Source organism: Acinonyx jubatus, chromosome E3 (assembly GCF_027475565.1).
Source record: "Acinonyx jubatus isolate Ajub_Pintada_27869175 chromosome E3, VMU_Ajub_asm_v1.0, whole genome shotgun sequence".
In the NCBI taxonomy this organism is placed as follows: domain Eukaryota; kingdom Metazoa; phylum Chordata; class Mammalia; order Carnivora; family Felidae; genus Acinonyx; species Acinonyx jubatus.
The window spans coordinates 20,431,687-20,455,838 of NC_069398.1; the positions used below are offsets into that span (position 1 = coordinate 20,431,687).

Genomic DNA, 24,152 nt, shown 5'->3' on the forward strand with positions numbered 1-24,152 from the left:
GGGAGAGGCCAGGCCAGCCAGACTCTTGCATTTTATTGAGGTCAGTGGTTCATTTTCCTTTGGTTCACTGATTCAATAATAAACTATTTGGCTAGTCACCATATGCCATCGGCCCTTGGACATAAGGGGCATTAACACTATGAACTCACATACTTCCAGGGAAAATGGACAAAGGAGCCCACAGATGAATCCAGAAGCAAATATGCTGGGGTCTTGCCAGTTGTGAACTGTCTGTGGTAATTCAGGCAAGGTGGTCTTGGTCACTTTCAGGAACTCAAGAAGAGTAGGGCATTCTAAGAACACAGCTGAGAACAGGAGGCAGCAGGCAGCAGGCAGCAATTGACTAATCTCAATACCACTTTACTCACAGGTCTCTGAAACTTATAGATGGGGAAAAAAAAATCAGCCTTGAGAAGGTGTATTTGGAAGTTGGAAAACTGCAGAGCACAATGTAGACTGGAGGTCAACTCCGAGCGAATGAATTTTTGAGTTGTGAGAAATAGAGCTCAGTTCATTTTTAAAAACGATGCACCCCAGATTGAGTCTATCTCCTTAAGGCAACATGGAGTGGGCAGTTGCAATGAGCTTGAGTCTTTCAAGAAAGGGTAACTACAGTACCTTACACAAGAAAAACATCTGCAGGGGGACTGCAAAAGACAATGGTTTTCATCTCTGACCAATTAATTGGAAAGATCAGCGGTTAGGACATGTACTGACCTGGCCACAGGAATGCACTTGTAATGGGGTTTATTCCTACATTTCCTTTATCACTCAGTCAATTAGAAGTATTATTTTAAACAGTTTCCTGTTACTGCTCAGTTTAAGAAACATTGACCTTCCAACTGGAGCTTTTTTTTTTTTTTTTAGTTTATTTATTTATTTTGAGAGTATGCATGGGAGGGGTAGAGAGGGAGAGATTCCCAGACAGGCCCCATGCTGTCAGCACAGAGCCTGACGCAGGGCTTAATCCCACGAACTGAGATCATAAACTGCACTGAAAGCAAGAGTTAGATGCTTAAAACTGACTCGGCCACCCCCCCCCCCCCCCGCCCCCAGAACCCTTTTAACGAGCACTGTTTACTAGTGAGCTACTCCTTACATAACTACTTTTCTACAAAAGCTCCTCAGGGAATTCTGTCAGGTCCTCCAGGTGGATGCTAATTTATTTTGGTGGTTGTTCATTTATTTTTGAAGTAAAGAGAGACAGAGTGTGAGTAGGGGAGGGGCTGAGAGAGAGGGAGACACAGAATCCGAAATGGGCTCCAGGCTCTGAACGGTCAGCGCAGATCCCGACATGGGGCTTAAACTCACAGACCACGAGATCATGACCTGAGCTGAAGTCGGTTGCTTAACCAAGTGAACCACCCAGGAGCCCCAGGTGGATGCTTATTTAATACTGAGACTACAAAGTAAATAAAGACATGTTGAGACAATTGTGTTCTTTTGCAAAATGCGTATGTTCAACACGTATATACTGTACCTAATTTATAATCTTCAAAACCACATCTTAAAAGGTCACTTAAAAGACGCCACATTCTGGGAGAAAATCACTTTATTCTAATTAATTCACAATGTCACAAAAGCTGGTTTAAGGAGGCATACGAACATCTGCCCAGCTCCAAACTCAAAACTATCTCACAATGTACTTCTATGCAGTAAGAACACCTGTTTTCATTCCAATTCTGAAGAAAGCTGTATTTAATGATAGAGGAGAGGTTTAACTGGTGGTTTTACACTTTATTTCTTCACTATCAGTTATATTTTTATGCTAAATTAACTTGGTCATGGGAGATGATTTTCCAGATCTTCAACTTGAACTTCTTGATTAGGCTAATCCTGCAAACAGAAAAGGTAAGTTAGAACAATAGCTGTACCTTCTTAGCAAAGCAGAAGCCCTCCAAATGATAAAAAGAGGGATAAAAGCCCAAGGTTATCAGTTCATGCCTGAAAATGAAAATAAGCATTTTAATAGATGGTGAATTCTTAGGTTGATAGGAGGAAATTATGTAAAAACAATTTCACTGTCAACATTCTAGACAGCCCAAATATCAGAGTTGCACTGAGGGATTTAAAAGACTCTTCTCTCTCAAATCAGGTGTGGGGAATGCCAACAACACATGAGTCTTTATGTCCATTCTTGGACTTCGGTGAAAATGGAATGTAATTTTCTATTCACAGCTTTATGGCTAGATCACTCACATCCTATAACCAGAACAAGATCTGACACACTAATCTATACCCACTTATGGAAGAATGAGATTCAGAACATAACTGGTAAAAGCTTATGACTAGAAACCTCTGGACTAGTCCTTTGTTGGAAGAGTTAGATTATTTTTAGAATAATGTAAACCAAATCTCCTCTAACTTGTCAGATTAATTTATTAAACACAGACTCCCAAAGTTCTCTAGGGTCCAGGAGTACCATGCTGTGAACTGAGCAGATGCAGTTTTTTTTTTCAATATATGAAATTTATTGTCAAATTGGTTTCCATACAACACCCAGTGCTCATCCCAAAAGGTGCCCTCCTCAATACCATCACCCACCCTCCCCTCCCCGAGCAGATGCAGTTTTAATCACAGATTGATGCATCACCTACCATTTGCAAATCTGCACTGTTTCAGCACCTCGCTGAAACCTTCACAAAGCTTAAGGTCACCCTGATTCTGGGCACACTCCAGGAACTGTTTCATCTCATAGTGGCAGGGGCCAAACTGCTGCTGGTATGCTGGCTGGGTTCCCTGAGGCTCCTGCAAAGGCATAACATTCAGGACCATTGAGAAAGGAAATTAGATCTAGACCTGAACAAAGAACAGTATCTAATGTCTTTGAGGTCAGCTGGGGAACCATAACTAGAACCAGAATGCAAATTCAAGTGTCCATCTAATAACAATGAAAGTGAAAAACTTTAAGGCAGAAAGCAAATGGGCTTTAACAAAATTCCAGTTATAATCAGAAAGATTCAAGAACAAACATGCAAATAAAGTGAAATGGTTATGTGCCTACCTAAATACCAGTGGGGGGGGGGGGGTTCAGTGAAAAGTTTCATGAATGACAAAGTGGAACTATTACAGAAAAATAGATGGATGAGTGTCAAATATACCAGAAACACAACAGAGTATACATTCAAGCCCATCAGAGGAGAAAATTCACATACTTCAAAAAAGAGGGGCAGTGGGCAAGTAACAGATAAAAGATCAGAAAACAGCACAGAGCTATTAAAGAGATTTTTAAATACTTAACTAAGATGGAGACTGAATTAGGTAAGAGTCACCAAGACAAATTCCTTAAAATAAGGGGAAAATGGCTGTTTTTCAATGGATCAGGTTGAACTGCTATTCTACTCCCTGGGAACAAATACAATTTGTACAGTACTTGATGCTGCTGGCCGAAGGCACTAACTCAGCTGCCAATGTGGCTTTTGATAACCCGTTTTCTGTTAACAGCACTGGTTTTTCTCATAATATACCACTGGAAAACAAAATGCATAAAATCCTACCTGGTAAGTGATGTCAGGCCTTGAAGGCTCAGCATTACTTCCTCCACCGAAGCCCCCAGTGATGGCATGACCTAGCGTGTGCCCGACGGCAGAGCCCACAGCCACGCCAGCTGCAGTGGTTGCCATCTGGGCCATCAGACCTGGCTGCCGGGGTGCAGCAGCAGGTGAGCCAACAGCAGATGGTGGAGCTGCTGCTGGCGGCTGAGCAGCTGGCGCAGGTCTGGGTGCAGCTCTCATCTGAGGTGCCCGGCTGTGAAAGAAAAGAACACAAAGTATGAAGTTCACACTTCCTACCAGGTTTCAAATCGTCAGCTTAAAGAAACTGTACCTTGACCCTTGAACAACACACGTTTGAACTTGCGCGTCCACTTATATGTGGATTTTTTCTGATAACTACAGTGTAGTACTGCATGATTTCTTAGTAACATTTTTTCTCTAGCTTACTTTATTGTAAGATTACAGTATTATAATATATATAGCACACAAAATACATGTTAATGTTAATCAACTGTTTATATTTTTGGTGAGGCTTCCAGTCAACAGTAGGCTAACAGAAGTTAGGTTATTGGGGAGTCCAAATTTATTCACAGATTTAACTGTACTGGAGGTAAGTGCCCCTAAACCATACATTGTTCAAAAGTCAAATGTAAATGAAAATAAACTTCAGGATCTTCATTTTTAATTCTTAAATACAAATACTCTATGCAAACCAGAAAACTTTACGGAACACAATTCCCAGAACTATTTACATCATTTTGTCTCTTTAACCTTTTAAGGTTATAATCACCAAGTATAAACTATCTTTGCCTGCTTTTTGCATTTCTATGTATTCGTATACCCTAGAGTAGCTTTACAGAACACAGTTATTCCAATACCTCATAAAAATCATAAAATATTAAGAGTTTAAAAGGTCCTTAGAGAATTCACCCACTCAGATACTAGGGTTAAGTATCATTGTAGGTGCTGGGAATCGACCTGTTAAAAGACAAAAACCTCTGCCTTCATGACACTATTGAGGGCTCAATTAAGGAAAATATGTCATGTAGTATTAGGTAAAAAATATTAAGAGAGGGAGAACATGTGGGACTTGGCAATTTTAGGACAGTCAAGTGAGGTTAAGTGTAACTGAGTTGGTATCATCTTAGTAAACATATGCAAATAGTCATATGGGGGAAATAATACAATCTAATTCCTTCATTTCAGATTAGGAAATCGAAGACCAGTAAATAGGAGTGACTTGCCTGAACTGTTACACCAAAATTTCAATTGTATCCCAACCCGTAGGACATTGAGATGCTTTCAGCATTTTCACTAACATGTCCTGCACTGCTTTAAAAATCTTCACATGTTATATTCCCTCTGCACATTTTTAGATAGTTTCCTTGGGAGCTCTTCAACCAAATAAGGCTAGGTCAGAAAAGCTAATGACTTTGCTTCCAATCAGGTGGCATCTGGCATCACTTTACAAAAATGCGGTTTTCTGTCCTTTGGGGAGAAGCTTCTTTCCATTAAGTGAACTGCTTCCCTACACTCCTAGCATCCTGTGTGAACACAATCCACCTTACTGCTGGAAAGCAATGTGGTACTGTGCTAAACGTCCTAAACTGGCCACTGGAAAACTCTGGTCTGACCTGGCTTTCCTACTTACTGGTAGCATAACCTTGGACAAGTCACTTATTCTGAGTCTCCAGTTTCCTGATTTCTGTAAAACAGAAATAACATCTATCCCTAAGGTTACTGGTGTTAAGGTTAAAGTATAACTGGCAGTACATCTTAAAAGTATTTTATAAAATGAGCCTTGGTGGCTCAGTCAATTAAGCGGCCGACACTAACTTCTGCTCAGGTCATGATTTCAGTGGTGGGATTAAGCCCCATCAGGCTCTGCGCTGGCAGCACGGAGCCTACTTGGGATTTTCTCTCTCCCTCTCACTGCGCCTGCCCTGCTCGCTCTCTCTCAAAATAAATAAACTTAAAAAAAAATTTAAAGTATTTTATGAACTAAAAAACATCATGTACGTGTGAGGCTTTAGGAACTACGTCCCTGACTGGGCTGAGTCCCTGGAACGCTCATTGCTGGTGCTCAAAGATTATCCAGTTTATTGAAATGAGATCATTTTCCTGATTTTACTACCTTTCTCCAACAATGGTTTTTGTTTTTTGTTTTTTTTCTGCTACTTTTAAAGTTTCAGCCGGTTTACACTTACAAATATCCACTTCTTTGGAGGACTTGCCCATTTTAACTTAAAATGAGCTTTAGGCGCACTTGGCTGGCTCAGTCGGAAGAGCGGGTGATTCTTGATATCCGGGATCCTGAGTTCGAGTCCCATGTTGGGTGTAGAGATTATTTAAACAAACTCAAAATACTTTTCAAATGAGCTCTACAGTATTTTAAGTAATAACTCACGGACACTCGAAATTAGAAAGTTTGCCACTAACGGGATACCTAGCCAAAGCCCATTGACAACCAGCTTGCGGCGGGTGGAGACGCACCAAGACCGCCGCATTTACAGCGGCCTCCACGAGCCTCCGCCAGCCTCCACCAGGCGGCGGCGAGGCCTACTGCGGCCTCCGTGTGCGTCACGGCGCCGGCAAGGCCCCAGACCACCCCCCAGGTGGTCTCACCTGGCCGGAGGGGCCATGCGGGAGGTACGGCTCCGGCTTCCACGCGGCATGGCAACTGCAGGGCGGCTCGGCGTCTAGAAACGCAAGACTCTGCGGAGACCCCGGCAGCTTCTGCGAGCTGGTGAGCGGAAAACGGGGGGCGGGCTTGGCCTCCGCGCGCGACCAATCAGTGCCCAGGCAGAGGCCTCTTGATCGCCGACGTCTCCGCGTGCCCTGAAGGTCACTGGAAGAGCAGGACGTCATGGCGGCGCGTCGTCGTACGCGGTTAACGTCATGAGCTCCGCCCCAGGTTCATTTAGGAGACCGGAAGTGCCTGAGGTTACTCTGCAAGTGTACTTCCAGCTTGGTGCTAGTCTGAGCCGCTGTTTGCTTTGTAGGGTATGAGGACCGTCGCACTTCTTTCAAATATATGGTAGACAGATCCAGCCTTGAGAGCGAGGCAGATTATCTGGCGTTCTGCAACTGGACCTTAGGCAAATTAACTTTTCCCAGCATTAAGGTTATTTATTTGGGTATTTTTTTGAGGCACAGTGCGGGCACACAATGTGAACTGAACGAAGGAAACTGAAAACTTTAGGCAACACCGACAAAGCTGAGTTTATTCTATTTGTATTTCTCTTCTTTGTGGACTCAGGCAACAAGTTAAGATCAGATCGTAATAATGCCTTACATTTATGGATTACTATATAGTTTCAGACCCTTTTCATTACGTCATAAAACTTGTGCCCATAATTGGGATAGTATTCATTCACTATTAATAAAAATGTTCTGAATGATTTCCAAGTGCTAGCTAGGTTCTACAGATAAGATACAGCACCAAATAAAACAAGACTCTACCTTCGTGGAATTTAAAGTTTGAGGAGAGACAGAAACGTCTACATAAATCAGGTAGTGGTGATATGAAGCCAAAGTATGGTGAGTGAGATGGGGAGCTAGAGGTTGGAGAGGGCAGGAACTCTTGGAAGAGTTAGTATTTGAATAGACTGCTTGAGGAAGCAGGGAAACAAACAAAATGTTTATCAAGGGTAATGGCATTCCAGGTAGAGGGAACAGCAATTGCGAAGGCCCCACGGTTGTATGTTTTAGTGATTGTCGATGTGACATACTTACAACAGTAACGTTTTAGGGCCTCTGCAGTAGTGGAAAAGTTGGTTAGTGGTATTTCAAGGACGGCTTCATGGGAAGGTCCTTGGGATGGGATGGGATTTATGGAGCAGAAAAGGAAAGGTGGACCCTCCATTTCTGCTAGGATGTCAAACAGAAAATTTCCTCTTCCACCAGAGGTTAGTAGTTTTTCCAGTAAAAGCACATTGTTTCCAGTAACAGCAGAATGTTTGTGGAACCGAAGGGTAAATAATGCAGTAACCTTTCGTGAAAAAGTTTTATTTTCATAGAACTATAATGAAAGCTTTACAAATGATATGACATTGTACTTGCCTTTGGATAATTCATAAGCAGAGACGGAGTAAAGGAGCCCTATATAAAGGACATCCTAGCAGAAGAGCTTGAATAAGCATAATTTTGGACAATTAAGACAGGTATCCAGAACAGAGACAATTTTAATCATACCTGGCTAAGTTGTTAATTCTTACATTGAGGAGAGAATATTAGGTATTTGTACAAGGTTATTTTGTAATAGTAAAGGATTGGAAACAACCTAAATTCTTGTCAGTATAATACTGATTTTTAAAAAAGGCACATCACACAATATGCAGCTATAAAAAGGAATAAAAAAGCCTCTCTGTTATTACTAGTACGAAAGATACCAAGAGAAACTGTCAAGAGAAAAAAAGCAAGAGGCAGAATTGAATGTACTGTGCTGTGTAACATGGAGAGAAAAGACTATTAATATGCACAAACTATCTGCAGCTGTTAACACTGCTAACACTAAACACTGTTAGTTGCTTTCAGGAAGTAGGACTGGGTGGCTGTAGCACAAGGTGGGACTTTTACTGAAAACATTTCCTATGTTTTGGATTCTGAAACAGTTAATATATTACCTCTACTCAAAAACAGATTAAGAACATGTAAAAATTAAAATAAAAACAGGAATTGAAAAAAAATTTCAGAATTCTGCTACATATCATTTGTAGTTGGCCAGGATAAATATGCTGAAGTTCCCTCTTTAGTAAAATGTATGTAACAACTTCTCATTCCATAGTGATTTCAGTCATTCTCAACAAATTCACAGTGATCAAAATTTGAACAAAGAACTCTTGCAGGCATTGTTACAGATATTTGATACTGACATTTGGATGAATGGACTCCTGATGACTACAATAAAATTTTACCCAAATTAGGCTGTAGATACCAGAAGTTTTAAAATTATGCAGATCTGTTCCAGAAATTCCACAGAAATCCAGGAATTCAAGAAACACTCATGAATGTGGAAAGAAATTAGCTATAAAGATGTTTATTTAACAAATTCCATAAAGTAGGGAAAACTAATAAGTATCCTACAATACAGAAATAAAGTTATGATATATACACATGAAATGCTATGCAGCTATTTAAAGTATTATGAAAGAATATCTGACATGAAAAGTATCTTCATAGTGTATCAAGGGAAAGAACAATTACAAAGTAGTATACATAGTAGGTTTATATTGAGAAAGTTCATGTATTTTTAAAGGCTGGAGTTATGTACACTCAAGTAGTGATGTTATCCACTGGGTAGTGATTTCCTTTTTTTTGTTTGTTTGGTCATATTTTCCAATTTGTCTAAAATGAACATCCTTAAACTAATTAAACATACCATGGTGGTTTAAAATACATCCACAGATTCTTAGACACTCCCTTCAAAAAGTGGAGCCTAATTACTCTCCAACCTCATGACCCTAAGCTAGAACCACCTTGTTAGCCACTTCTGAATTCTGCAATCCCAGAAACTGAGATATGTTGCTTTAAGTCACTAAGTTTTTGAGTAATTACACAGCAATAGGTAACTAATACACAATTTCTACAGTTACTATATTTAAACTGTAAAGGTTCTAGTATCTAAGGTGAGCAAAATCTAGTTAGAACATCTAATAGAGTGTTGCTTTAACATGGCTTGTGTCTGTCTGGGTATGCTGTACTTTACAGCAAGAATTGTGTAGGAACTGAGATGTTTAAGACATTAAGGTCCTTACGCTCTAAATGTAGTTTTTCCTTTGGCTAACAAAGACATATGATTACAGTGCCTTGCACATACCAGACAAAAAAAGAATGAACCAGTTACTGAATTTTTAACTGTTGATCTAAAAATACAAAATACTATATAAACAAGTGGTTAGGAGGTTAAGTGGTTATGAAGTTCTAAGGATTTCAAAGGAATGGCTATTCACTGTGGATGAAAGATTCAGGGAGAAAGTGGCACTTAAAATTAAGTACAGGTGGAATTTGTTTTAGAAAGATTAAAATTACAAAGGGGAAAAGGGCATGGTAAGTAGGACAGCACAGATTGAAATAAAGCAGAATCAAATATGGAGGACAGAAGATCTGTGTCAAGATCCAGAGTATGTTTTTGGAAGTTGTGGTACAAAATTTAAGAAAATCCAAGAGATGACTTCCAGGACAATATAAGGAATCTAGGCTTTTTATCCTACAGGATTAGAGCAGTCATTGAGGGTTTTTATATATTTAAAATGGTCTTTGGAGGGGTGCCTGGGTGGCTCAGTCGGTTGGGTGTCCGACTTCAGCTCTAGTCATGATCTCAGTCTGTGAGTTCGAGCCCTGCATCGGGCTCTGTGCTGACAGCTCAGAGCCTGGAGCCTCCTTCAGATTCTATGTCTCCCTCTCTCTCTGCCCCTCCCCCACTCATGCTCTGTCTCAGAAATAAATATTTAAAAATTTTTTTTTGAAAATAAATAAAATGGTCTTTGGAAGATTAATCTGCATATGGTGCGTGAGACACAGCAGAATAGGGGTAAGGAAAAAAAAATCGAAGGCTAAGACGGTGACAGTGGGAATACTACTAATGATGTGAGTGCCATGCTCACTCAGGCAGCACATATACAACAATCATGTGAGTGCCTTTGTATACCATGCACTAAGAGCTTTACATGTATTATTTTATTTACACCTCACAAAAACTATTTCTTAAAGTTTATTTATTTAGAGACAGGAAAGGGAACATGGGGGAGGGGCAGACAGAGAGTATCCCAAGCAGTGACACTGCAGAGACCAACACAGGCCCAAACCCATGAATCATGAGATCATGACCTGAGTCAGACGCTTTTGTCAGACCATCGAGCCACCCAGGCACCCCACACCTCCCAAGAACTCTTTAAGTACTGTTTTATCCCCATCTTGTGGATAAGGAAACAGATACTTGGAGTTTAAGCAATTTGCCCAAGTTCACACAGGTGTTTGACTCCAAAGCCAGAATTCCTATTACAGCACACCATCTGGAGACATTTTAAAAGAATGAATGTAGTGAATGAAAGAATTGAAGACTGACCAGAGAGGAAGGAGAAAGGATTCTGTTTTGTAAACTTAAAAATAGTTACTATTTCTTGAGTACCTCTTACATACTTGTGTGAGATGTTTTATATATTTAATCTATAATCCAGTGTGGTAAGGTAATCCAGTATCATTCCATTTCACAAATGAGAAACTCGAGGCTTGGTGTTAACTTGAAAGTAGTTACCTCAGAAGCGTGCTGAATGCCACAGCGATGAACAGCCAGAAGATTAAAATTCAGGTTGCTCCTTCCAGTACGCACCATCCTTCTCTCCTAACCAAGGACTCACCATTGGGTGCAGAGGCCTAAGGAATGCAGACTGAAGAGAAAGAGAACCACCCTGATGTATTCTGCATACTTTTTAAACCACATCTCAACTCTCATCGTTGGAGCTGAAGTTTGTGGGTGGTACTGCACCACAGAATATTGTGTACAATAGAGGAAAACTGTGATGGTGGAATGAATGAAGGCTTTTGAGTATCTGCTATACCTGGTCTTCTTTGTAACCAGCTGCATGACCTCTGAAGAGTGATTTGAACTCCTCTGCCTCAGAATCCCCTCTACAAAATGGGAGACAGCAGCGTCCACTTGAAAGGACTGTTGTGGGATCAGCAGTGTGGAGAATCTAGCAACTGTTCAGTACACACTCTTACAACTTAAAATATTCCTATTCTGGCAAACAAATATTAAACCTGCACACTGCATCTATGACACGGGGGTTGAAATCTTGCACACATTCCTCTCTTTGTTCTCCCCCTATTACACATTAAGATGAACTCAAATATGTGTATATTTGGAACGAGTTACCGTAGCAACTGAAAAAAAACAAAACCCAGAAGAGTTAAAATGCCATTCTTGCTTTTAATTAAAAACCCTAAAAAGGCATACCCACTTGGACACTTGGATGTTACTTAATTAACAATCAGTAAGGAAAAGATACTGGAGCGGTAAACTTAAGTGATGTCGGAAAGAAGTTATGTTGACCAACACGGATTCTCCCCCTTACGACCACAGTTACAGCTGGAGTCAGAGAAAATACTTTTATCAGGGCCTTCGGGTATCCTGCAGAAAACTGACAAAAAAGAAATAAATTATTGTCTTTAGCCCATGCATACGCACTGGAAGTAAATTCTTATATTTTTAAGATGTTTCTGCGTTTCCTAGACCCTTCTTCTCCCAACTATAAAATTCCAAAAGGTAGAGTTTTACACTAATTGCAGCCAAGAGATCAGGTGGGTGTTTTGGGGGTCCAGCTACGACTCGCTAACGCGAAGCAGCCTCGGAAGGAGGCGACTCTGCCCGGGTGCAGTCACAGAGGGCGGACGCGAGAGGCACCCGGGTGGCCAGGGCGCTCACGGGGCTTCCCAGAGTCCTGGCCAGGTGCAGCCCGCACGCACCTGTGCTCAGGCGAGGCGAGTGCGCGCCCGGGGCTGCAGCTGGCGCTGGCGACGCTTGCGCGGACCGTTGAGGAGCTTCTGCGCGATCTTGCGCTCGTGGCCTCCGGGCACTGGCCAGTTGGTGCGCAGTTCCCGCTCGCACCGCGTTCGGCCTTTGCTGCGCCCGGCCCCGCAGGCCGGGAAGTCGCGCAGGTAGTAATAATCCAGGCAATCGTAGAGCTCGTCCTCGGAGCTCACGGGCGGCCACGCCTCGGCTGGAGGCTGCCGGACCCGAGCCCGGGCGTTGAGAAACGCCGGGCCCATCTTGTCGTCCCCCATGGCCGCCGGCCGGCGCACGCGCGCGCTTCTGGGAGACCCCGCCCCGCGTTTCGATTGGCTGTGCCTGCGGGGGCGGAGCTTATTGATGACCTAACAGAGCCGGGAAGTGGTCGCGCTTGGCTCTCTGCTTTCCAGCCCCCGTCACAGTGTCCACTTCGTCTATCTGGGTCTGTGCGCCGCCGCGGCGAGAGGGGCAAAATCCGACCGAACATTTTATGTCGGTCAAGAATGAAAAACTACAAGTGTCAACAAGGGACTACTTAAAGAAAATGTGTGTTCCTCTCGAGGACTTTCATCAGCAGTAAACATTTTGTTAGGCTGTTTGATGACATCAGAAAGTGCTCAGTAATAATGTAAAGTGAAAGATTCACTTTTGAAGAAATATCTCTGGTATCCCAGTAGCGTATTTTTTAAAGATCTGTCTATATAAAAGATTGAAAGGAAACTCATCAAAATGTTGAAAGTATTTATGGCTTGAAGGGCCATATATACATTAGATGTTTTTCTTTTCCACCGTACCCGTTTTTGATAAGGAGTGTGAATTAATTGCTTTAAGCGAGGGATTATTAAAGCAAAAGGCACGCTGCTTGCTATAAGACCCGGAACTGCGCGCGATTTCGGATTATCCGCGGTTACTCAAGTGCCGCAGTTAGGCTACAATACACGAGGTAACCTCGCGCCGGCAATTTGGGGTGAGAGCCGGGAGTAGGGAGTGGCGGTGCAGGGTATTTAGCGCGAGCCGAGGGTGTGGCCAGTCAGTGCACCTTGCGCTGGGATCCCCTGGGCGGGGAAGGGTTCTCCAGGAGAGGGGCGAAGGAGAGAGGAATCCGTCAGGGTTACTGCACCGGAAAAGGCCACTTCGGCCTCTTAGCGGAGGGGCGCCGCTGCACCGCGGAGCGGGAGTCATTACACTCTGGGGCGACTCCCAGGTCTAATTACCTAATTAGTGTGTCTCTAAAAGCTTCTCTCAGGGAGTTGTTGCGAAGAACGCCTTTAAGTAGCCCAGATAATTGTCTTCCCACAAAAATTGCAGCTATCCCCTGGGGGATTTTCTTTTTAATAGATCAAAATAATACCCTACTTAAAAAAAAAGTTGGCGGGGGGGGGGGTGCTTCCCAGATATTTGATCTTGTTGTTTGTTGCCCATTTGAATTTTTTCTTCCGCACTCTGAAGTCGTATCCCTGGTGGGGCGTGGCCTACATACCACGCTCTCAGGGCAATTTTGGTGGTTCTTTAAATGAACAAGTCCCAGGAGAGTGTTTTTAATAAAACACCGAGGGGATTTTTCTCTTCCACCCACGTGTCTTACATTTGCTGTTGGGAAAGAAACTAATATTTATCCTTTTACTACTCCCCCATACATGATCTTAAAAAAAACTCTTTAGATTTTGTGTTATGAAAATACTAAGAGATTCTTAAAAGTGCAAAGAATAGAACAGTGAACTCCCATATCCCATCACACGGATTGAACAATTGTCAAGGCCTGTCACATTTTTAAAAAAGTTTATTTATTTTGAGAGACAGAGAGGAAGAGAGAGAATCCGAAGCCAGCTCCATTCGGTCAGTGAGAGCCCGCTGCAGACTTGAACTCACCAATCTTGAGATCATGACCTGAGCCAAAATCAAGAGTCAGACGCTTAACTGACCAAGCCACCCAGGTGCCCCTTGTCATATTTGCTTTATATATCCCTTTGTTTTCCTCTGCTGCAGATCTTATGTCATTTTACTTCTATATTTCTCAGTATACAGCTCTAAAAAACTAGACTCCTTTCTTACATAAACTTCAGTGTTATTTTCACACCTGACAAAATCAACTGGTCCTGTTTTTATCTAATACGCAGTCCAGAATCAAATTACTCTGATTGTCTAAAAGACCTCAGAATACATACAAAATCTATACATGAAGTTTGCTTGGAAGTCTCGTATTCTAGGGCAGTCTTCCTGTCCTTTTCATTTTCCCCTGACATTGACTTGTTGAAGAATTTGGGTCAGTTATCCTGTAAAATGTCCCACTTTGTGGATGTGTCTGCTTCTTTGTGGTGTCATTTAACTTGTTCCTCTCTCTTCCATATTTCCTGTAAATTGAGGTTGAATCTAGAAGTTTGTTTATATTCAGATTCCATTTGGGGGGCAAGAAAAAGTTCCTAGGAAGTAATGTGTGTTGGTATCACAACAGGAGATCCACAATAGTTCATTGTCCCAACTTTAGTGATGCTGTGACTGATCAATGGGCTCATATGGTAACAATCTTTCCCTGAAATTGTGAAGTTCCACATAAACTTTTATCCAATGATTTCATCCATAGTTCATTACTTTATTTGCTATTATGTTCATTTGCTATTATTTCACTAGGGGGTATGAGATGATAATTTTATAATTCAATCATTTCTTCCACATTTATTTGCTAGATGTCTTTCTCTCATGGACTTAGGCTATTTGGTTACCCTGAAATATATTTTGACAAGAAAGGCAAAACAAATGTTTAATTCTCTTTTATTTTTTTAAAAGTTTATTTATTTATTTATTTATTTATTTATTTATTTATTTATTCTCTACATTCATTGTGGGGCTCAAACCCATGACCCCAAGATTAAGAGTCACATGCTCTTCCAACTGAGCCAGACAGGTACCCATAATTCCCTTTTAAAGATGGATTTTCAGGATGCTAATGGACTCTATGTTTTTTTTCTCCTGAGAATAAATCACGAATCTTTTTTTTTTAAATGTTTATTTACTTTTGAGACACACACACACACACACACACACACACACACACACACACTGTGAGTGGGGGAGGGGCAGAGAGAGGGAGACACAAAATCTGAAGCAGGCTCCAGGCTTTGAGCTGTCAGCACAGAGCCCAATGTGGGGCTCAAATCCGCAAGCCATGGTGAGATCATGACCTGAGCCGAGGTTGGATGCTTAACCGACTGAGCCACCAGGTGCCCCAAACTCATGAATCTTATAAAAACACAGTCAATGTGTTTGATCAACTTCATTTTTATTATTTTTTATTTCTCAAATTGTTCCATCTTTGGCCAGTGGGAGCTCCTTCCTGTGATTCCTGTGTTCTTTTGGCATTAACCTAGTAGTCATGGAGAATGCCCTTGTTTTCTGGTAAACCAAGATGTCCATCCAGGCTCATCATGTACACTCTATGCCCCAGACCTGGAATCAACCATTTCTCCAAGGAGTCCTTGATCTTTTTAGTGTAGAGAATGGATTTAGAGACTTTTTTTGTTAAGTTTCATGAGTAGAATTCAGTTATTGATCACTTACATGCAACGCCAAATGCTCATCTCAGCAAGTGCCCTCCTTAACACCCATCACCCATTTAGCCCACCCCCCACCTATCTCCCTCCATTAACCCATTATAGTTAAGAGTCTTTTGTGGTATATTTCACTCTAGAGACAATAATCTTAAAACCATGTATTATGTTTTTGATCTTTATAAGAACAGTGTGAGCTATTACTGTCCCAATTTTCCAGATGAGGAAACAGTTTAACAACTTCCCCAAGGTTATATAACTAGTAAAAAGCAGAACCAGACTAAGGGTGAGATCTTCAGACCCCTAAGTAATTGTTTCTTTCATTTTACTGTGCCTCTTTATATGAATTCCTTGTTTGTCAGTTCACAGGTTGCTAAACATCCCTGCCTTCCTAGCTTCTGAGATGATATTTAAAAGCTGGTGCCACTATCTGTCGTGCTGTCTTGTCGCAGGACTCTGAATTAATTCTGATGATATCATTGCAGTAAGATTTTAAAGTGAACTTTGTATCTTGTTGAGTGGTTTGACTTCAGACCCAGGGGATAAACAACTAACAACCATGTTTCAGGAGCAGACTTAAATCCCTCTTGTTAGCATAACAAGAGTTTATAGAGTTTATAAAACTCTATCTCGTTACTTTCTAATGAATTATTGAAAGTACCTCATAAGACAGAAGGAGAAATGGAGATTCAGCCAAGTCCTAAGTCACTTCCTCAAGGCCTGTGGTGGAATGACTCTCTGTTTCTGCATTTGGGCCATAGCAGAGCTTGCTCCAGGTCTCTGAGATCCTTCTGATAAGACTTAAGTGAAACTCATCACAAACTCAGACCTGGCTATGCCTTATATTCAACATTTCTTGCCCTTTCCCACTTATTCATGCCTTTGTATTACTTGTGCATTTGTCTAACTCCTCTGTAAGATTAGAAACACATTTTCCCCACCCCCATCTCTAGCTCACGGTCAGTATAAAATAAATGCATGATAGGGGCACCTAGGTGCTCAGTTGGTTAAGTGTCTGACTTCAGATCAGGTCATGATCTCACGGCTCGTGGGTTCAAGCCCTGCACTGGCTCTCAGCTGCCACGAAGAGCCTGCTTAGGATCTTCTGTCCCCCTCTCTTTCTGCCCCTCCCCTGCTCACACTCTCTCTCTCCCAAAAATAAATAAAACATTTAAAAATAAAATAAAATAAATGCCTGTTAAGTAAATAAATAAATATGGATGTGTAAACCACCAAGACCATTAAAAACTATTAATGAAAGTGAGCAAAATTTGAATAATAATTTAAGCCTCATTTATTCATTCAAAATATATTTACATGTACCATGTGCCTGGTATCATTTCAGACTTGCAGGATAAAGTTCCTTGCTCCTCTGCAATTTATATTCTAGAAAAGGCAGATAAATAAAAAATATGTAATATATGATCTCTCAGTGATAAGTGCAATTAAGAAATATGAAGCATGAAAATGTCATGAATGTGACATTTTATTGTTTTTTTTTTCTTTTTTTAATTTAAATTTTAGTTAACATACAGTGCAATATTGGTTTCAGGAGTAGAATTCAGTGATTCATCTCTTACACAACACCCAGTGCTCATCCCAACAAGTGCCCTCTTTAATGCCCATTACCCATTTAGCCCACTGCTCACCCTTCTTCCATCAACCTGTAGTTTGTTCTCTATCAGTAAGAGTCTCTTATTGATATGGGGTGCCTGGGTGATTCAATCAGTTAAGCATTTAACTCTTGGTTTTGGCTTACATCATAATCTCGCAGTTTCATGAGTTCACGTCCCATGTCGGGCTCCATGCTGACAGTGCGGAGCCTGCTTGGGGTTCTCTGTCTCCCTCTCTCTCTGCCCCTCACTCATGTGCACTGTCTGTCAAGAGTCTCTTGTGGTTTGTTTCCCTCTCTTCTCTCCCCCACCTTCCCTTATATTCATCCATTTTGTGTGTTAAATTACACATATAAGTGAAATCATATGGTATTTGTCTTTCTCTGGTTGACTTATATCACTTAGCATAATACATTCTAGCTCCATCCACGTCATTGCAAATGGCAAGATTTCATTTTTCTGATGGCCGAGTAATATTCCAATGTGTGTGTGTGTGTGTGTATCATATCTTTGTCCATCCATCAGTTAATGGACACTTGGGCTCTCTCCATAATTTGGCTATTATTGATAATGCCATTATGAACATTGGGGTGCATGTACCTCTTTGAATCTGTATTTTTATATCCTTTGGGTAAATACCTAATAGTGTAGTTACTAGATTGTAAGGTAGTCCTATTTTTAATTTTTTGAGGAACCTCCATACTGTTCTCCAGAATGACTGCACCAGTTTGCATTTCGATCAGCAATGCAAAAGGGTTCCCCTTTTTCTGCATCCTTGCCAACACCTGTTGTTTCTTGGGTTGTTAATTTTAGCTATTCTGACAGATGTGAGGTGGTATCTCATTGTGATTTTGATTTGTATTTCCCTGATGATGAGTGATGTTGAGCATCTTTTCATGTGTCTGTTGGCCATCTGGAAGTCTTTACAAAAGTGTCTATTCATGTCTTTTGCCCATTTCTTAACTGGGTTATTTGTTTTTTGGGTGTTGAGTTTGATAAGTTCTTTATAGATTTTGGATACTAACCTTTCTCAGGTATGTCATTTGAAAATATCTTCTCCCATTCTGCAGGCTGCCTTTTAGTTTTATTGATTGTTTCCTTTGCTGCGCAGAAGGTTTTTATCTTGAAGAAGTCCCATTGGTTCATGTTTTCTTTTGTTTCCCTTGCTTTTGGCGATGTGCCTAGTAAGAAGTTGCTCTGGCTGGGATCAAAGAGGTTGCTGCCTGTGTTCTCCTCTATGACTTTGATGGGTTCTGTCTCACATTTAGGTCTTGCGTCCATTTTGAATTTATTTTTGTGTATGGTGTAAGAAAGTGGTCTAGTTTCATTTTTTTGCATGTGGTTGTCCAGTTTTCCCAACATCATTTGTTGAAGAGACTATCTTTTTTCAATTGGATATTCTTTTCTGCTTTGTTGAAGATTAGTTGACCATATAGTGGGTCCATTTCTGGGTTTTCTATTCTGTTCCATTGATCTATGTGTCTGTTTTTGTGCCAATAGCATACTGTCTTAATGACTACAGCTTTGTACTACAGCTTGAAATCTGGAATTATGATGTCTCCAGTTTTGATTTCTTTTCCAAGATTGTTTTGGCTATTCAGGGTCTTTTGTGTTTTCATAAAAATTTTAGGATTGGTTGTTCTAGCTCTGCAAAAAAATGCTGGTGGTATTTTGATATGGATTGCATTAAACGTGTAGATTGCTTTGGTAGTATAGACATTTTAACAATGTTTGTTCTTCCAATCCATGAGCATGGAATGTCTTTCCCTTTCTTTGTGTCATCTTCAATTTCTTTCATAACATTTATGTAGTTTCCAGAGTATAGATCTTTTACCTTTAAACCTAGTTAGGTTTATTCCTAGGTATCTTACAGTTTTTGATGCAATTGCAATGAGATCGATTGCTTGATTTCTTTTTCTACTGCTTTGTTATTTGTATATAGAAATACAACAGATTTCTGCACATTGATTTTATATCCTGCAACTTCGTTGAATTCATGTATTCATTCTAGCAAATTTTTGGTGGACTCTTGGGTTTTCTACATATAATATCATGTCATCTGCAAATAGTGAAAGTTTGACTTATTTCTTGCCAGTTTGGATGCCTTTTTGTTGTTGTTGTTGTCTTATTGCTGAGGCTGAGACTTCCAGTACTGTTAAATAGTAATGGTGAGAGTAGATATCCTTGTCTTGTTCCTGACCATAGGGGAAAGGCTCTCTGTTTTTCCCCATTGAGGATGATATTAGCTGTGGGTCTTTCGTATATGGCCTTTGTGACGTGAGGTATGTTCCATATATCCCTACTCTGTTGAGTGTTTTTCCTCAAGAATGGATGCTGGGGACACCTGGGTGGCTCAGTCAATTAAGTATCCAACTCTTGGTTTTGGTTTGAGTCATGATCTCACGGTTTATGAATTTGAGCCCCGCATTTGTGCTGACAATGTGGAGACTGCTTGGGATTCTCTCCATCCCTCTCTCTGCCCCTTCCTTGTTCATGTCTCTCTCTCAAAATAAATAAATAAAAATGAAAAAAAAAAAAGAATGGATGCTGTATTTTGTCAAATGCTTTTTCTGCATTTGTTGACAGGATCATATGGTTCTTATCCTTTTTAATGTGGTGTATAACGTTGATTGATTTATGAATATGGAACCAGCCCTGCAGCCCAGGAATAAATCCCACTTGGTCATGGTGAATAATTTTTTTTTAAGTTTATTTATTTTGAGGGAGAGAGAGAGTGTGTATGTGTGAGTGATCAGGAGGGGGCAGAAAGAGAAGGAGAGAGAGTATCCTAATCTGGCTCCCCACTATCAGTGCAGAGCCCAATGCGGGACTTGAACTCCGAAACAGTGCGATTGTGACCTGAGCTGATATCAAGAGTCAGATGCTTAACCGACTGAGCCACCCAGGCACCCCAATGATTAATTATTGTTGAATTGTTGAATTCAATTTGCTAATGTCTTGTTGAGAATTTTTGCATCCATGTTTATTAGGGATATTAGCCTGTAACTCTCCTTTTTAGTGGTGTCTTTTACTGGTTTTGAAATCAAGGTAATGCTGGTTCCATAGAATGAGTTTGGAAGTTTGCCTTCTATTTCTATTTTTTTGAACTGTTTGAGAAAAATAGGTATTAACTCTTTGTTAAATGTCTGGTAGAATTCCCCTGGGAAGTCATCTGGGCCAGGACTGTTGTTTGTTGGGAGATTTTTGATTACTGATTCAGTTTTTTTGCTATTTATGGATGAGTGTGTTCAGTTTTTTTATTTCTTCCTGTGTCCATTTTGGTCATTTGTGAGTTTCTAGGAATTTGTCCATTTTTTCTAGATTGTCCAGTTTGCTGGCATATAATTTTTCATAGTATTCTCTAATAATTGTTTGTAGTTCTGTGGTGTTGGTTGTGATCGCTCCTCTTTCAGTCATGATTTTATCTATTTGGGTCCTTTCTCTGTTCTTTTTGATAAGTTTGGCTAGGGGTTTATCAGTTTTGTTAATTCTTCCAAAGAACTAGCTCTTAGTTTCATTGATCTGGTCTACTGTTTTTGTTTGTTCATTTGTTTGTTTCTATATCATTTACTTCTGTTCTATTCATTATTATTTCCCTCTTTCTGCTGGCTATAGGCTTTATTTGCCCTTCCTTTTCTAGCTCCTTTAGGTGTAAGTTTAGGTTGTGTACTTGGGACCTTTCTTGCTTCTTGAGGTAGGGCTGAATTGCAATATACTTTCCTCTTAGGACTGCCTTTGTTGCATCCCAAAGGGTTTGGACTGTTGTGTTTTCATTTTCACTTGCTTCCATACTTTTTTATTCTTTAATTTCCTGGTTAACCCATTCATTTTTTACTAGGGTGTTCTTTAACCTCCATGTATTTGAGGGCTTTCCAATTTTTTTTTTCCTTGTGGCAACTTCAAGTTCATAGTGTTATGGCCTGAAACTATGCATGGTATGATCTTGATAGTTTTGTACTTGTTGAGGGCTGATTTGTGACTCAGTATGTGATCTATTCTGGGGAATGTTCCACATGCACTCAAAGAGAATGTTTATTCTGCTACTTTAGGATGAAATGTTCTGAATATATCTGTTAAGTCCATCCGGTCTAGTGTATCCTTCAGAGTCATTGTGTCCTTGTTGATTTTCAGCTTAGGTGATCTGTCTATTGCTATAAGTGGGTATTAAAGTCCCCTACTATTATTGTATTGTTCTCAATGAATTTCTTTATATGATTAATTTATTTATATATTTGCGTTTTCCAAGTTGGGGGCATAAATATTTATAATTGTTAGATTTTCTTGAAGGATAAACCCCTTAATTATGATGTAATGCCCTTCTTCATCTCTTGTTACAGACTTTGTTTTAAAATCTAGTTTGTCTGATATAAATATGGCTACTCTGGCTTTCTTTTGACATCCATTATCATGATAGATGTTTCTCCATCCCCTCACTTTCAATCTGCAGGTGGCTTTAGGTCTAAAATGAGTCTTGGGGCGCCTGGGTGGCTTGGTCGGTTAAGCGTCCAACTTCGGCTCAGGTCATGATCTCACGCTCCGTGAGTTTGAGCCCCGCGTCGGGCTCTGTGCTGACCACTCAGAGCCTGGAGCCTGTTTCAGATTCTGTGTCTCCCTCTCTCTCTGCCCCTCCCCTGTTCATGCTCTGTCTCTGTCTCAAAAATAAATAAACGCTAAAAATAAACTAAACTAAACTAAACTAAAATAAGTCTCCTGGGGTGCTTGGGTGGCTCAGTTGGTTAAGCATTCAACTTCAGCTCAGGTCATGATCTCACAGTTTACAGGTTCGAGCCCCATGTCAGGCTCTGCACTGACCACTCGGAACCTGGAGCCTGCTTCGGATTCTCTGTCTCCCTCTTTCTTTCTGCCCTTCCTGGGCTCATGCTCTCTCAAATATAAATAAATATTTTTGAAAAAATAAAATGAGTGTCTGGTAGGCAGTATATAGATCGATCTTGTGTTGTTTTTTTTTAATCCATTCTGATACCTGTGTCTTTTGACTGGAGCATTTAGTCCATTTACATTCAGAGTAATTATTGAAAGATATGAATACAGTGCCATTGTGTTACCTGTAGATTTGGTGTTTCTAATGATGCTTTCTGGTCCTTTCTAGTCTTTGTTGCTTTGGGTCTTTTTTTTTTTTTTTTTCTCACCACTCAAAGTGTCTCCCTTAAGATTTCTTGTAGTGCTGGGCTAGTGGTCACAAACTCCCTTAGTTTTTGTTTGTCTGGGAAACTCCTTATCTCTCCTTCTATTTTGAAAGAAGTCTTTCTGGGTAGAGTATTCGTGGCTACATATTTTTTTCCATTCAACACACTGAATATTTGGACACTCTAAATATATTTGGACACTCTGGTGTCCAACTGACCTGCCAGTTTCTTTGGACAGATCTGCTGAGAACATGATCTGCCTTCCCTTGTAGGTTAATGACTTTTTTTCCCTTGTTGCTTCCAGGATTCTTTCCTTGTCTGTGTATTTTGTAAATTTGACTTTGATATGTCTTGGTGATAGCTGGCTTTTGTTTAATTTAATGGGAATTCTCTGTGCTTCTTGGATTTTCCCCAGATTAGGGACATCTTCAGCTATAATCTGCTCATAAACCTTCTGCCCCTTTTTCTCTCACTTCATCTTCTTGGACTTCTATGATATGAATGTTACTACATTTTAATAAATTGCTGAGTTACCTAAGTCTGCCTTCATGATCCCTCACCTCTGTTTCTCTCTTCTTTTCAGCTTCATTGTTTTCCATAATTTTATCTTCTCTATCACTAATTCGCTGCCTCATCCATCCTCGTTTTCATGGCCGTCATTTGGGTTTGCATCTTGGTTATAGTATTTTTAATTTCAGCCTGACTAGATTTTCGTTCTTTTATCTGTGTAAAATGGATGCTCTGGCGTCTTCTATGCTTTTTTTCAAGGCCAGCTAGTATCCTTATAATCATTGTTTTAAACTCTAATTCAGACATCTTACTTATGTCTGCATTGACTAAATCCCTTACTTTCATTTCTTCCTGGTCTTTATTTTGAGATGAATTCCTCTGTCTTGTCATTTGGGAGGAAGAAAAAATAGTAATGAAATGAAATAAAAATAAATGTTTAAAAATCAAATAAAGGAACCTAATTCCTACATATGTTTTGATCTTCTTGTTAAGAGAAGCATTGACAGTAGCAAAGAGGCAGGGCAGTCCACATGTCCATCAATGGATGAATGGATAAACGGTGTGTTCTATCCATATGACAGAATATTGTTTGAATGCAAGATGAAACAAGTTTTGATACACACTACGTTGAAAACATACACTGAGTTAAAGTGGTACAGAAAGCCACAGAGAGTATGATTCCATTCATGTGAACTCTCCAGAATTGGGAAATCATTATTCTTCACAAGTATTCAGGACACAGAAGATCAGGAAAGATGTAGGACCTTCCCCACACAGGAGGAAAATAAGCAGCCATGACAAGCATGTAACATGGGATCCTAGACTAGGTCTACATCACTGGTTGATTGTAACAAGATATAACTCAGGAACAGACAGATGAGGAGATGCAGAGGGCCAGGTGTCGGGAAGTGTGCAGAGCTTCCGTGGCCTTGCCAGGTGCGCATCTCTCCCCAAACCTCCTGAATGAGACATTTTAGACACAGAAGTTCTTTCTGAGGAAGTGGTATTGGAGGAAAGAGCAAAATAAAGTCAGCAGAAGTCACTTGAGCAAAATAGTGAACTAGGAGGCTCCAAAATCTTGTCCCCACACAAGATATTTTTAAAAAATACAAAAAATCCAGAAAGTGGCTAAAATAATACTATAGGATTTCTGGTAAATAGTCAAATATCTACGGTAACCAATTAAATACCCAATCAAGAAAAAGCCATATTCAAAACAGTAGGAAATTTTGTACTGTTTACTTTTTTTGTGTTTTTTTTTAAATTTTTTTAACATTTATTTATTTTTTTGAGAGAGAGAGAGAGACAGAGCATGAACGGGGGAGGGTCAGAGA

The 24,152-nt window shown here is 40.4% G+C and overlaps 2 protein-coding genes across 2 annotated transcripts; both read right to left on the reverse strand.

Annotated features, from left to right (window-relative positions):
• Positions 1-1,534: 1,534 nt before the first annotated feature.
• On the reverse strand, positions 1,535-6,279 carry CHCHD2 (coiled-coil-helix-coiled-coil-helix domain containing 2). The gene is made up of 4 exons (XM_015069878.2): positions 6,120-6,279; positions 3,498-3,747; positions 2,598-2,748; positions 1,535-1,836 (listed from the first exon to the last, which is right to left on the reverse strand). Exons 1-4 carry the CDS (start codon positions 6,167-6,169, stop codon positions 1,826-1,828), a joined length of 462 nt encoding a protein of 153 aa, XP_014925364.1. The 5' UTR covers positions 6,170-6,279; the 3' UTR covers positions 1,535-1,825.
• A 5,125-nt stretch (positions 6,280-11,404) lies between these two features.
• NUPR2 (nuclear protein 2, transcriptional regulator) lies at positions 11,405-12,315 on the reverse strand. Its single transcript, XM_027041830.2, has 2 exons — positions 11,961-12,315; positions 11,405-11,635 (listed from the first exon to the last, which is right to left on the reverse strand). The coding sequence occupies exon 1, from the start codon at positions 12,276-12,278 to the stop codon at positions 11,967-11,969; it is 312 nt and encodes a 103-aa protein (XP_026897631.1). The 5' UTR covers positions 12,279-12,315; the 3' UTR covers positions 11,405-11,635; positions 11,961-11,966.
• Between the last annotated feature and the right edge of the window lie 11,837 nt (positions 12,316-24,152).

Bases quoted from the DNA above. Each gene is read 5' to 3' on its own strand.
- CHCHD2 (XM_015069878.2), bottom strand. From the start codon at position 6,169: ATGCCGCGTGGAAGCCGGAGCCGTACCTCCCGCATGGCCCCTCCGGCC. The intron at 3,748-6,119 runs GTGAGACCACCT...TTTCTTTCACAG, and splicing joins CGCATGGCCCCTCCGGCCAG to CCGGGCACCTCAGATGAGAG. The intron at 2,749-3,497 runs GTAGGATTTTAT...ATGCCTTTGCAG, and splicing joins GGCCTGACATCACTTACCAG to GAGCCTCAGGGAACCCAGCC.
- NUPR2 (XM_027041830.2), bottom strand. From the start codon at position 12,278: ATGGGGGACGACAAGATGGGCCCGGCGTTTCTCAACGCCCGGGCTCGG.